The 14,736-nt window shown below is 38.7% G+C and overlaps 1 protein-coding gene and 1 long non-coding RNA gene across 5 annotated transcripts in view; one reads left to right on the top strand and one right to left on the bottom strand.

Moving 5' to 3' along the window:
- Positions 1 to 358: 358 nt before the first annotated feature.
- DMXL2 (Dmx like 2) overlaps positions 359 to 14,736 on the bottom strand; it is a 166,995-nt gene continuing 152,617 nt past the window's right edge. For 2 of the 4 annotated variants that reach the window (XM_027554013.1, XM_027554011.1), the window contains 11 exons: positions 11,841 to 11,903; positions 10,962 to 11,048; positions 10,757 to 10,878; positions 9,448 to 9,586; positions 8,719 to 8,779; positions 8,457 to 8,584; positions 6,719 to 6,796; positions 5,261 to 5,352; positions 4,233 to 4,285; positions 2,573 to 2,790; positions 359 to 1,895 (listed from right to left, as the gene is read on the bottom strand). In XM_027554013.1, the coding sequence (XP_027409814.1) occupies positions 1,686 to 1,895; positions 2,573 to 2,790; positions 4,233 to 4,285; positions 5,261 to 5,352; positions 6,719 to 6,796; positions 8,457 to 8,584; positions 8,719 to 8,779; positions 9,448 to 9,586; positions 10,757 to 10,878; positions 10,962 to 11,048; positions 11,841 to 11,903 (1,251 nt within the window). In that variant the 3' untranslated portion in view covers positions 359 to 1,685. Of the gene's footprint in view, positions 1,896 to 2,572; positions 2,791 to 4,232; positions 4,286 to 5,260; positions 5,353 to 6,718; positions 6,797 to 8,456; positions 8,585 to 8,718; positions 8,780 to 9,447; positions 9,587 to 10,756; positions 10,879 to 10,961; positions 11,049 to 11,840; positions 11,904 to 14,736 lie in introns of those variants that run through there. The other 2 variants (XM_027554012.1, XM_027554014.1) reach the window with 2 other exon arrangements.
- Positions 1,768 to 2,620, top strand: LOC113900334. Its single transcript, XR_003513121.1, has 2 exons — positions 1,768 to 1,927; positions 2,408 to 2,620. It is a non-coding gene; the product is annotated as an uncharacterized LOC113900334 (long non-coding RNA).

The following is a 14,736-nucleotide window of genomic DNA, read 5'->3' as shown; positions in this document are numbered from 1 at the left end:
CTGCGTTGCAGGCAGATTCTTTACCTGCTTAGCCACTGGGGAAAGCCCCAGTAAGTGTATGTGTATGCTTATCATTTTTGTCGCGTTTGTGTTCCTAAGTATTTAGGCATCCTCCCTTTTCTTCACCAGTCCACATGAGCACCATCCCCAGCTTAGCTCCTTCACCAGTGTGGACACCAAAATGCACTCTAACTTCGATCAACAAGAAGATAAAGTAATGTTAGTTCTTACCCTACTGAATCCCAACATTGCGTGCCTTCTGTCTGGTCACCCTCTGTATCCCGTTTCCTAAAATGGCTTCTCATATAGAAGGCACTCATAAATATTTGTAAATGAATGAACTGCCCAATATCTTAAGAATTTTCCAATAGTTAAGTTTTATTAAAGTTAAAATGATCTCAACTGTTATTATCAAAGAATGCCACACCAAACTGAGATAAAACTCTAACAAATAACATTTATTTTTCTTTTACATATGTATTTCACAGCCTAAATACCACACTGCCCTCAGAGAAAGGTGCTTTGATGCCATTATATTTTACTATTTACTGCACAGGCATTAAACATTCTCATTAACATGATGAGACAATTTGCTGGTAAACATTTAAACACACAGACACTGGTTTCAATATTTCAAGAACATATTTTTGGTCATAACCAAGAAGTACATCAAAATATGACAACATTGGCTAATATTTTTCAAGCAAATAATATTTAACTCTGCATAGTTTATACAATAGGCTGTGATAATAAATAATATCACCAATCTCATCAACTATTAATTGGCCACAAAAAGCCTAACATTCATTTTAATTATAATATGAAATGTTCTACTGGTGTAGTTTCAACATAGCCTTCAAATGTTGTGAGTGTTTAACCTTAAATAGTGAAAAGAAAAAGTACTAAACTGGACTAAAAAAAGAAATATTAACTTGGTATGGTTTGGTTAACTACAAAAATGTCATGTCCAACTATTACATTCCTAACATGAAGGCAAATATTTAAATAGAAAAACTAGCAGTCCAAAAAATGTGAATGTGCAAACTGTGAGGAAAACATTGCATTTAAATTTGCACTCATTTGCAAATTACAGTACTAGCTCAGTATAAACACTAACAGGAAAAATATTCAGCAGGAAAAGAATGGGAACCACCTCTCACAGCAGAGAACAAGTCACTGCACGGGGCTCCAAAGCTTAGAGTGTTTCTGGTGACCTGGAGCTTCTAACTCCTTATGACTGTTCTTCATTCAACAAAGGAGACTGCAGGCATGCTACAATCGTGGTAAGAATAGGAAGAAAAACCTGAAACAGCAACATTTTCTTCCTAGATTTGGTATAAACGTCCTTCTCATTATTATAACTTAGTTACAGGCTAACTTCTAACCTTGATTGTTTTCTGAGTCAGGTTTGCTAAATGCTGTAAAGAATAGCTACCCTTCATACAATACTAGGTTTTGCTTTATTTAAATATTGTCAGCATGATAAAGGTTACATGCACAGTCATTCTACCAGCCCACATAGGCACAACGCGGCCTAACACTCACCTTTGATCAGATTCTACACAGAGATTCTCTGTATTGTTTTCAGTGGGTAAACAACTGCTTGGAAAGCAGAAATGCCTAACAATTTCTGCAGGGTGTTTTTAACTGAAGTGTTTATAAAAATAAAGCCCCAACCTTTAAGCCTACAGAATGTCAAGAATTCTATGAGGGATGTTAAAAGCACTGGGCAAAACCCTGGTTTTCAATGTCCCGTCTGCCCCACAGGAGAAGATCCGGTTGCCCTGGGTGATGTTGATCTGCATGACTCCAGCCCCCAGGTTCCTGAATATGGACTGTTTAGCGTGTTCATTTTTAAATGAATGAATTAGGCCATGGCCTGTCAATCTCCAAACCTAGTTTAGAGGAAACCGTGAAAACAAAAACTGTAAGTCTTTTAAGAAAGAGATGAGAAACTTTCAAAAACAAGGCCTTCACTTGTGTTCTCCCAGCCCAAATGACCTCTTTAAAGCCCAACCTTCCCCTTAACTACCTCTTTCCCAACAGCTTATTTAATTAGAAATAACACCACTCACAGGGCCATTTACTATCTTTACAGTTCCCTGTACCTTCTTTCAAATTCCTTTTTTTCACATCCTCTTGTTTCATATTAACCATATATAACCCCATCTCTAGTTCAATTAAGTACATTCCTCACATACTAAGCTTTGGCCCTGGGGCAGTATAAAAGAACAGTACTGCCTCACTTATCTGGAAACCCCAACTGTGCAAAATAGAGTCAGGGACTGGAGACAGAGGTGGGGAGAGGGGAGGAGGTCCCCAGAAACTCCATGCGTTAATTAAACACATAGAGTTCTTTAAAGCTTTTTATGACCTGAGAGTATACTGAGTTCATCTGGTTTTCTAGGTCCTAACAAGAACCACACGGAAAGAAGGAAGGAAGGAAGCAAGAGACAGACGGTGTTCGCACAAAGAGGGTGGTTAGTTTTTTGCTTTGGTTCCCCTTCCCAATCAGCCTTGACAGAAGATAAACATAATAGCACATTTGCACATCTCTCATATAATGACTCACCTTGATGTTACCTTCTGCTGAACCTGTAGTAAAATATTCCTCACAGGGGTCGAGAGCCAGTGCCTTAATAGCAGAGTCATGCGCCTGGAATGTGTGCATGAGCTGTCTCTGCCTGATGTCAAAAATGCAGATATATCCTTTCCTGCCTCCAGATATGAGGAGTTGCTGTTTTGGTGCATACTGAAGCACCGTGGCACCATGATCGTGGCATGTGAAACCTGGAGAGAAACATCAAGAGCCTTTCCCAAACCATGTCTACTTTGGTACTGCTGGTAATTTTTAAATACACATTTCAGTAATACAGAAATTACTGTCACAGTTTCCCTTCTAAATTTCTATAATCATGATCAAAGTAAAAAGATTGCAAGCGCTGACAGAAAAAAAACTTCTTATTCATAACCTTAGTATGAAAACACACATATACACAGGAAATTTAAGCCCTAACTAAGCTATACTGTCTCCTAAGAATGCAGAAGCCAAAATGCAGAGGAGAACAAGCTTCTCAGTGATACTCGATGTCTTTACTAACACCCACCAATGACAACAAGTATTTACCCTTTCACAGTCCCTGTCTATACATAAAGCCTTATCAAAAACTGTCTAGAGACAGAAAACCATATTTAATATCCTGTGATAAACCATAATGGAAAAGAATGTATGTACAACTGAATCTCTTTGTTATATAGCAGAAATTAACATTGTAAATCAACTATACTTCAAAAACACTGTAAATCAACTATTCTTCCTAATGAAGTAATTAAAACTACACTAGTGTGAAAACTGCCAGCTACAAATTAAGAAGCTATCCTTCCTGGGACTCTCTGCATTCTAATATGATTAAAGCCTTAATATTAATTTAAAAGATGTTAATAATTATTCACCAAAACAATTTTTTCAATCAAAATTGAAAATTACATCTCTCAAATAATACCTCTTCATCATAAAAGAAATCTTTAAGTCCACCTAGCTTTGTTTAACTCAAAACTTACTAGAGCTTTGAGCATTTTTGGTGGTATCGTGTGGAAAACTGATCTTTAGGATGGCAATCTGGAAACGCTGTCACAAAAGGAATAATGTTCAATTGGCATTGTTCATATTTCTAATTCATCATAAGGTTGACTTTCATTTTATGGTTAGGTTTAATTCTTTAAAATATGATCTCATTTCTGCTGAGCTCAATAAATACTTTGCCACTAACTCCTTCAGCAGCCTTGACTCTGGAACCATATGGACTGAAGCCCACAGGCTCCTCTGTCCGTGGGATCCCACAGGCAAGAATACTGGAGTGGATTGCCATGACCTCCTTCAGGGGACCTTCCCAACCCAGGCATCGCACTCTTGTCTCCTGTGACTGCTGCACTGGCAGGTGGGTCCTTTACCACTAGCACCAACTGGGAAGACTTGATAGTAGCACCACTCCCCATACCATATATTCTGAAGGGAATACAACACAAAGATTACTCGAGCCTAGCTGGATGTCTGAGACCATACATATTTACCTCAGCAAGCCAGCCAGCATTCCAATTAACTTTTAGAATTTTATTCATTCTATACATTTCTCCATTTTTAACCCATGAACAAACTGTACACACTGAATTTACTAGTTAAAACCAGGAAAGCACTCTTTCACAGCATAATGAAAATCGAAGAGTTGACTCACCATGAATGAGGCTGTTTCCAGGTGTTATCAATGTGTCCCAGAGGCATACATTTCTAATAAAAATACATCATAGACAAGTTGTTCTAAATCATCACTGGGATTTACATCAAATATTTTTACTTATTGAGTCTTACGGTTTTTTGGTTCACTTACATTTATAAAGCAGTGATTCTCAACTAGGACGAGGGTAGTAGAGGTTAGGACTGAGGATATATCACTTCTAAGAGTCTATCCTTTTCAAACTACAGTGTTCTGTGTCTCACATGGGTCCCACCTGACTCGTCCCCATCTCATCTCCTGGCCCTCTCTCTTTTCCATTATTACTCCAGGGAAAATGAGACATTATTTCCTGAGTAGAAGAGATGCTTCTCTATCCCTGGGCATCAACACCACAGGGAAATGAGAGGTATCATTCATGGGCACATGCTGTCAATGAAAACAATCGAAGGCAAAGAAAACGTTGAGAATGCTGCTAAGTCGCTTCAGTCGTGTCCGACTCTGTGCTAGAGTCTCAAAAATCTACCAGTATTTAACACCGGTTAAAAAAAATTCCACATACTTATTAGTAGATTACATTGGGAGTAATTTTTGCCTCTTTCTGATAAGGAAAACTGCTTAAAAGAATTTGTAACAGTTTTTGTATTTCTGAGGTTGTAAAACCTGACTAAATATAGAAATCCATACTTTCTGGAGAAGGTAACGGCACCCCACTCCAGTACCTCTTGCTTGGAAAATGCCATGGACGGAGGAGCCTGTTAGGCTGCAATCCATGGGGTCGCTAAGAGTCGGACATGACTGAGCAACTTCACTTTCACTTCTCACTTTCATGCATTGGAGAAGGACATGGCAGCCCACTCCAGTGTTCTTGCCTGGAGAATCCCAGGGACGGGGGAGCCTGGTGGGCTGCCGTCTATGGGGTCGCACAGAGTCGGAAACGACTGAAGTGACTTAGCATAGCATACTTTCTAGCAAGAGTGCCTTTCTGCCTAAAATAGGCTTATTTCTGGTTTGCATCTTTGTCAACCCACCTATTATCATTGGAGTGTCCAGATGTGGCAACTAGACTTGAAGAGGTAACAAATGCAAAGTCACTTGTGGCTTTACTGTGGCACTGCCAGCTCTGTGGGAACGAAGTGCAGCTGCTGTTATCTCAGAACCCAGTAAGATGTGGTACAGCACACACACACACACACACACACAGCTCTGCTAATCATTTACTACATGCAAAAGCTGTAGACAGTTTTTAAAATCCAGAATAAAGAGTAAATGATAGGATTTGCTGTCATCTGCACATTATTTGGCTAATATCAAACTTAAAGAAGTTGGTAAAAACATGGAATTAAAGGTGACTTTTTTAGATTATGTAACAAAGGGATAAAACAAGTACATGAATTTAAGCAAGAAATTTAATTATATTAAGGGTCCAGGCAATTTTAGTGCTTATCTCAAATACATTTAATAAGCTTTAATAATATTAAATCATAACAAACAGCCACCACCCAAAGAGGAACAACTCCTACATGCCCATCTAGTCTTAGACCTGAAGGACTCAAGTCAAACTGTAACCTTAATATAGATACCTAGCTTCCTTACCACCTCTGTGGGCCCTGCCTTCACTCCAGGTAAAGAGCAATAATAAAAAACAAAGTCAAAAGTAGTCCTGCAAAATAATCCACAGGTTTAAGGTTGCCCAAGACTGCCTGAGGATGTTCCAGAGCTGTTCCAGGATGTTCCAGTAAGTAGCAAACCACTTACTGAGACAGACATGACTCTCCTTTTTGTGTCAGGTGTGGAAGAACAGAAACTTGGAGGTGAGGAGTCAGGAGGAGGAGCAGGGTATTTAAAATAAAATAGACATTTTTCTGTTTGAAATTATTTTGGTATATTACAGAAATGACAAAGGCCAGAGGTAGATTGAAGGTCACTTCCACTTCCAAAGGCCAGAGGGTAGATTGAAGGTCACTTCCACTTCCATAAAGACTTTATGACACAGTCTATAATGTATTAATTTAAGAGAAACATCTCCAGACATGCTCATCTGCATCATCAAATGACTGAAACGGGATTTGGATTAATGGATGAAGTCACTTTTAAAATCTAGTAAGTAATATTCTGGAGCAAACTGGCATGCATGGAACTGTCTGGTTCTTATTATAGTACCTAAAATGAATCACTATAAAATTCTATCATTAAGAAGTTAGAGATTTCAAAATGGATAAAAGTATAATAGAAATGTGTCTTAAATAGTACTACACACAGGGAAGGTCCCTAAAAATTTTCAAATACAATGGTTTTCACAGCTTGAAGGATGACCAAAGTCTTTGGTTATTTTGACCTAGAATGAGGGCAATGGGTGGCTGGGCTGTGGTTCCTGCAGAGCGGTCCCTTTCCCAAAAGATCTACCAGTAGGATCTGCTGTCTGAAACAAACACTTCACAAACAAGGCAGCCTCTGCATGTACCCCGGGAATACTGAGTGATACTTACAACGTAAGGTTTAGGATTTGATGCAGTTTGGTTTACTTGCCAGATACTCAGAAAACCCTCTCCATCCGCAACACCACACTGTAAGAATAGTGTAAATATTAAATACAGCTTCTGAGTAGCCATGTCAAAGGTAAAATCACTTATCAAAAGGAGAGTCACTCAGTCCTACTTTACCAACATCCTGCCTGCACGTACATTCCTGCTGCTGTAGTTCTCAGTTCAGTCGCTAGTTGTGTCCGACTCTTTGTGACCCTATGAATCGCAGCACGCCAGGCCTGTCCATCATCAACTCCCGGAGTTGACCCAAACTCATGTCCATTGAGTAGATGATGCCATCCAGCCATCTCATCCTCTGTCGTCCCCTTCTCCTCCTGCCCCCAATCCCTCCCAGCATCAGGGTCTTTTCCAATGAGTGAACTCTCTGCATGAGGTGGCCAAAGTACTGGAGTTTCATCTTTAGCATCATTCCTTCCAAAGAAATCCCAGGGCTGATCTCCTTCAGAATGGACTGACTGGATCTCCTTGCAGTCCAAGGGACTCTCAAGAGTCTTCTCCAACACCACAGTTCAAAAGCATCAATTCTTTAGCGCTCAGCCTTCTTCACAGTCCAACTCTCACATCCATACATGACCACTAGAAAAACCACAGCCTTGACTAGACGGACCTTTGTTGGCAAAGTAATGTCTCTGCTTTTTAATATGCTATCTAGGTTGGTCTCAGGAAACCCCAAGTACTGAAAATATCCTGCCACCTTTTAAAGGCTTTTCCATGCCTATTTCACTGCTTTACTCCAAATTTCTACAGTATAATTTAGGGGAAAAAAAAAAACTGGTTTCTCTCAGGTGCCTGACTTCACACAGGGGTACCATCAACACATGCAACAGAAACAGAATTCTTTACAATCACAGAATATTTAGTGTATCTGTAAGTGGATGATTAATTGATCCACACAAAATTCTGTGGATTTATGCTCTTATTGAGAGCCAAAGGGCTATATAAACAGACACCAAACTGCCTCAGTTCAGTCGCTCATTTGTATCCAACCCTTTGTGACTCCATGGACTACAGCACGCCAGGCTTCCCTGTCCATTACCAACTTCCAGACCTTGCTCAAGCTCATGTCTATCGAGTCGGTGATGCCATCCATCTTATCCTCTGTCATCCCCTTCTCCTACCTTCAGTCTTTCCCAGGATCAGGGTCTTTTCAAATGAGTCAATTCTTAGCATCAGGTGGCCAAAGTATTGGAGTTTCAGCATCAGTCCTTCCAATGAATATTCAGGACTCATTTCCTTTAGGCTGGACTGGCTGGATCTCTTTGCAGTCCAAAAGACACTCAAGAGTCTTCTCCAACACCACAGTTTAAAAGCATCAATTCTTCGGCATTCAGCTTTTTTTATAGTCCAACTCTCACATCTATATATGACTACTGGAAAAACCATAGCTTTGACTAGACAGACCTTTGTCAGCAAAGTGATGTCTCTGCTTTTTAATATGGTGTGTAGGTTGGTCACAGCTTTTCTTCCAAGGAGCAAGTGTCTTTTACTTTAATGGCTGCTGCCAACATCTGAAGTGATTTTGGAGCCCCCCCCCCAAAAATAAATCTCTCACTGTTTCCATTCCAAACTGCCTGCTAAGCTTAGATCTATAGTGACTGAATTTGTTTTTAGATGTAGCTTTACTAGCCATTTATTCACAAATATTTTCAGATGAATTTAGTAGTAACCCCCTAGAACTAACCTTGTTTCCCTGTGAATTAAAATATAATCTGGTGACTCTTGCATTGCCGGCTTGGCGGAAACAGATAAGCTGCTGAGGTCGTGTCCACTCAAACATTCGTACACTGCCATCCTGAGCACCCGTAAGATCTGAGACACAAGAGGAAAAGCAAAAACTTAAGATATAATGCTTAGGAAAGGGTTCCAATATTTCCAATTCTATAAGCCAGCTTCAAAATGACAGCGGCCACTCACAGTTCTTTGACAATGAATAAAACACTTACAGTACTGATGGACTGGGTGTGACGTCATTCTTTTAACATTATGGAGATTTCTTTTCATAAGCTTTAAAAGAAGATGAAAATGAATTTATATTGTGGCATCACACAAGAGATAGGAAGGATATGCTTCAGGCCACGTCTAATTCTATAATTCTAATAACATTTATTCTCTCACACTGGATTATTACTTAAATAAACCCTGTTGTGGATTTTCTGACCCCCTAAATACGTGACACTTGTCTGAACAGGCTGGGGAAGCACAGTCACTTGATGGCTTGGCCCTGGTCTGTGTGGACTGTGAGGACACCGAGCGGCTTCATCTAGGGATAAAGGGAACTCTCCTCCAAGTGCCCGTCCCTGAGGACAATCAGAACTATCTCCAGAGTCTTCAGAGCAGAACATGAGAATGGGACCCCTTAACTACCATGATTAACAATAATGTCATTGGTGCACTTTTCAAACACAGAGTAGACAAGAATTCTTTCCTTCTCTGTTTACCACCATGTGCCTCTCAGTTTGCTCATTTATAAAATGAAAATCACCTAGGTTGTTACGAGAAAAAAACAAGCATGCACCTGTCACATATTCACAGCACGCTAGCGAGCGTCACTGTGGTTACTACTGCTGGCCAGGGCTCAGCTCTGCAGCCCACCGTTCTTCTGTCAAAGTGACTTACACCTATTTTCGAGCGAGTCCATATGCAGAAACCATACCTAATAGTAAATGACATACCACACCAGCTCCAGTGCTAGTCTGTCCACTGCCCAGCCATGGCAGAGAGGAAGACGGATGCACCTGACTTGCTGAATAGGAGGCTGCAGTGGGTTGATAAAGAGTTGTAGTGGAACCACGATAATCAATATCATCTGAACTGTGGAAAACATTCGTGTGTTACTGTCAAAGTTCCATTTTTCAACACAAATTCCAATTACAGACCTTTTTATCTACCCAAAGGACAGTCTTTATTTTAAAAAAATAAAATGAATAAATATCCATGAGGAAAACTTAGGTACAAGTCCCAATCATCGCCAGTTTTAGTACTGGTTAACTTTTTGCATTTAGGCAAAATGTAAGTTAAATGTTTGGGGGAATTTTGTTGTTGTACAAATTAGAGCAAATGTTTGTTTTGAAGTATTTAACACAGATTGGCTTTTTATCCTGTATAGAAAAAGATTGTATGTTCTCTTCAAGTACAGATACCCATTTATAAAATTCATACATTTTGAAGAAATCAGAGTTAAAAGTTTTCCTAGAGTGAGGTATTAGTTATCACATTAAAATGTTAATTTTTAATTGTTATATAACACAGTTCCATCTACCCTGAAGTATGACTGCAACTTAGTTATATTCTATACTAACAAGCGAGAACCAGAACAGTGGAAGAGGCTATCCTGGCACCATTCCCAGTACATAAAATTTCCAAGAGTCTGGAGAAAAGAAGAGGGAGGGCAAACGTGGAGGAGACACCCCAAAATAGGAAAGTGTTCCTGCACTCTTGGTGCAGTGTCCAGAGTTTTACTGAAAAGTAAGGCTGTCTACATTTTTATCTTAAAAAAAAAAAAAGGTATGCTTATAAGGAGATATGCAAGAAGAAACACTGAAAATTAGTAAATATGACTCAGTCTACTTAATATATTTGTGTATTCTGCTTTTTACAGTAATTATGCAAATCAGGTAAATTTATTTATCACTGTGTAAATTTCTGACATTTCTTTGGAGTTAAATGTCAGTAATTAGCATTAGGCTTTGAGGATTATTCTGACTCAAACCCTAGGAGTAGCTCAGGGTCTAATGGAAGAAGTAGGAGTACTTTGTATACTGAAGTAAAGGAGAGCCTTTATTGGCAGCTAAACCAATTATGTTTGTCTCCTTCCCAAATGAAGGGAGAGAGACACAAATAGTTTTCGAGACAATTCAAATCACAAGCATAACCATTTAATAGACTCTTTGAAGAAAGCTATATTTAAAATTGACTACTATACCCCATGCAAAATGTTTTTGGTGTTAAATAAAATAAATTGACTATATAAGATAAGCAAACCTTTTGGATTCTCTGTCATATTCTTCTCCAATCCATATGTATGATTGACAGGCCAGTAGAGAAGTAATATCAAGTTCTTGTACATCATGTGTTGAAGCCAAAACAATTTCATTACAGTTCGCCTATAAAGCAAAGGCAGAGTCAATAACTGAGCAATTTCACTAAATCAAAGTACTACATTCTTCATAATAACTGAAGCATTTACCTTATTAATGGAAAATGCCATGATCATATCTGACTCTTTATGAATGATTTTTGCCTTTCCACCTGGATAGCCCAGATCTGCTTCAACCTACAAGACACATGTCAGCAGTTTTAGTTGTCACAGCACAGCTTTATAAAGATATACATATGTCCCACAAAACTTAAAAGGACAAGAAGAAAATGTAGCAGCAGCAAGAAAGAAGGTACCAGTAATTTTAGTGTGTTGGTAATTAAATGTGGAACTAGCTTTGATTCTCTGATGCCCTGTAATCACCCCAATTACAAAATTTCCATTTGATTACAGGATATTGAGTAACTGTCACAAAAGATTAGCTAACATAATTTTCATTAGTGTTTATAATGGAAAATGTGTCTCTTGTCTCTTCCCAAAGTGCACAAAGACATAGCAGCAAGAATGTGAGAGAAAAAGACACAGAAAGACGATGGAGTCATGTAAGAAATGATATATTTTTAAATAAGGGTGATGAGATAGGAGTAAGAAGTTGGAGAGAAGAACAGTTATAAAGGAATGAAGGAGATGGATGAGAGGAAAGTGTTATGCTTAGAGTCAAAGGTGACAGGAAGGAAACAAGAGGCAGAAGCAAGGAGGAGGAAGCATAAAACAATCACGCTTTAGAATAGATTTTGAAAAGGGACAGAAGTGAAGACGGGACAGGAAGCAACAAGGAGAAGAACCAACTGCAAGAGAGCTCAAGCCTGACACAGTGGAGCATCTCCTACCCTGTGCCACTGAGGTTGTGGGAGCAGTGAGCACTCTGACTAGTTAGCCAGCTGGGCAGATCATGGTTAGTATCAGAGATGAGGGGTTAGCTCCTTGAACTTTAAAGAATGAGCTAAATTTGAGAGCATGGAATACTACCTTGATGTGGCAATCTTCTGCTACGCAGTTTTGTTTGACCTGCTTCACATGTTCTTCTATAGACTTAAACAACACCACATCGTCACAAATGCAAAACACACGCATGAAACGGAATTATAAAAAAAAAAAAAGAAAATCTTCAAATTGAAATGGACGCTCCATCACTTAAAGATGGTAAAAATGAATTTACAAGCACAACATTAAGAATTAAACTGAGTAAAATGTGATATCAGATAAAACACAACACAAAACAGGCAAAATTTATGTATTATACATTTAAAAGCAATTTGAAAATAAAAATTCATTAAATTCATTATTTGTATGTCAGTTATATAACTTGGAAGTTCTAACTGTAAACTCAAAAAAACCCAAAATTTTGAAAAATAAAACCTATTTATACAAGCAGATGCATTCTCTACTATAGAGATTCCTATCCTTATAGGGGTTTATTTCAAGTAAAAAATGAAAATTTTTTTTTTCTAAACACAGATTAAAAGTACTGATAATTATTTCATTCTTACTCAGAAGGAATATATCCATGAAGAGAGATCCAAGGATTAAAATTCACATCAACCATTTACTACACATAATCTTAGGATTTTTCTCCTTACAAGTACATGTTTGATGAGCTGAGGCTTGGGAAAGGAATCACACAAATAACTTTGCTCCTGGTTGATGACAGGACCATTAGGGATGCCTACAATCAGAAGTGGTATTTCTGCTCTGCTGTGGAAACCGCTGAAGGTTTCATCACAGCAACATATTCCTCCTAATACCAAAACTTCCTGAAGTGCCTGCTTCTCTTTCAGCCAACATGCCCAACGCCCCACGCCTTCTGTGACTGCCCGAGGGCTGCTGCAGCTGACGCTGAAGGAATGGGACCATGTGTGCAGAGGGTGACTCAGCAGAAGCCAACTGCTGAAGACCCTATCCACCTTTAATCAAGAGGCTAAGCTTCCCACACTTACCGATTTCACAAAGACTTGCTCTGTAGAGTAGTCTCTAACATACTCAGTGAGTAAACATATCTTCTAGTGATTCTAAAATTTCAGCATTTCTCAGAATTTTATTTTTATTAAGTGATTTTTAAAAAATTAGCCAAAATTTTAGCATTCTTAGGATTATTTTGCCAATTTTGGTAATTAATTCACTAGATTTACCAAACCTATAGACCACCAATATCCTATTTAATAATCTAAAAAGATAAACCACTCTTATTATATGGGTAGTTTTAATAAATTTTGCATATTTCTGAACTAAATTACCAATTTTATTTCGTCCTAACAGCCTTAACATTGTTTTTATAATGTTTTTTCATAAATGAAAACCATTTTTTCAGCAGATCTGTGCTAGTCAACACAATAGCCACTAACCACATGTGGCTGTTTAAACAAAATTAAAAATTCAGTTCCTCAATCACACTAGCTGTATTTCAACTCAATAACCACATGTGGCTCAATAACCACATGTGGCTGATGACTACTATACTGTACAGAACAGATACACATTTCCATCGTCACAGAAAGTTCTACTGGACAGTACTGAACAAGACACTGGGCTTCCCAGGTGGAGCAGTGATAAAGAACCACTTGCCAATGCAGTAGACACACGAAATGGGAGTTCAGTCCAGGGTTGGGAAGACCCCCTGAAGGAGGAAATGGCAACCTACTCCAGTATTCTTGCCTGGGAAATTCCATGGACAGGGGAGCCTGGTGGGCTTTATTCCATGGAGTCAGAGAGTCAGACACAACTGAGCGACTGAACACAAAGCACGAACAAGATATTGATTTCATTCAACAATTTAAATTCAAAGGTACAAAAGGGTACATGATAAAAATTCTTCCGTGTAAACCCCCAGCAATGTACTTCCCATCCTGGAGCCAACGAACACTTACATAAGCAGCATTTTAAGAAACGTTCAATTTATGTCTGTCCCACATCCCTGTACCTGGAGAGCCTCTTCTGGTAGAAAAACAGAAAAGTACATACAGCTTGGGCTCCTGATTCCAAGAGCACAGAGATGGAGGGACATAGAGAAGTGGAGGTAAGGGGCAGAATCAGGGAAACTTTTGTTAAGAATGAGGGAAACCAGAAAGGAAACAGCAGATCCTGAATCGCAAGACAAGTACTGAGGGTCTGATCAACCCTGACCCTGGCTTCCCACAGCACTCTGAGGCTCTGATGATTCAACAAAACAAAACTGTCAGAAACCTTATGAACAACTAAAGCATACTTTCAAGAAATCAGTCAATAATTTGAAGAACTAACACTCAGAAAATTGATCCTTCAATAAACTGGCTTGAACTGGCTTTCTGTGAATAACAGAGCTCTAATTAAAATTGCAATATCTTTTAAATCTATTTCTTAGACTTTCTATATCTTACTTTATGGGATTTGGACTCAGTATCACTATAGAAAATGCAGTAAACAACAGATTAAATGAGAGGAAATGAATATAGCTCTGGGGTTCCCTCAACAAAACCCTACATCAATAATTTCCATACCATTGGAGTCTTTCGTTATTAAAAAAAGCTTATAAGATACAAAAGAATCCCTATACTTCATTCCTCCAGTTCCTCACTTAAGTACATAATTTTTAAATCCACAGAAAAAATAAATGACTGTTGACCAGAACTGACCACAATGGCCATCCAAGTGAGTGAATGACTAGTGAAAAGAGTGAGTCTAGTTCTGCTGCCGTAGGCACGGGGAACATGTGAGAGGCAGTTCTACTTTCTACCTTGGGAAACTGAACCACATAGACTGTCCCTCTTGGTGTGAAATATAATTCATTTTTCTTTTCTCACTGTTTTTGTTTGCCAAATCTTTAATCACATCTTACACTCAGAACACTCTTCAAACTGCTCATTAGCTCATTAAATAGCCAAATGGACTG

Source organism: Bos indicus x Bos taurus, chromosome 10, assembly GCF_003369695.1.
Source record: "Bos indicus x Bos taurus breed Angus x Brahman F1 hybrid chromosome 10, Bos_hybrid_MaternalHap_v2.0, whole genome shotgun sequence".
Taxonomy (NCBI): domain Eukaryota; kingdom Metazoa; phylum Chordata; class Mammalia; order Artiodactyla; family Bovidae; genus Bos; species Bos indicus x Bos taurus.
This window is presented reverse-complemented; position numbering and strand designations above follow the sequence as displayed.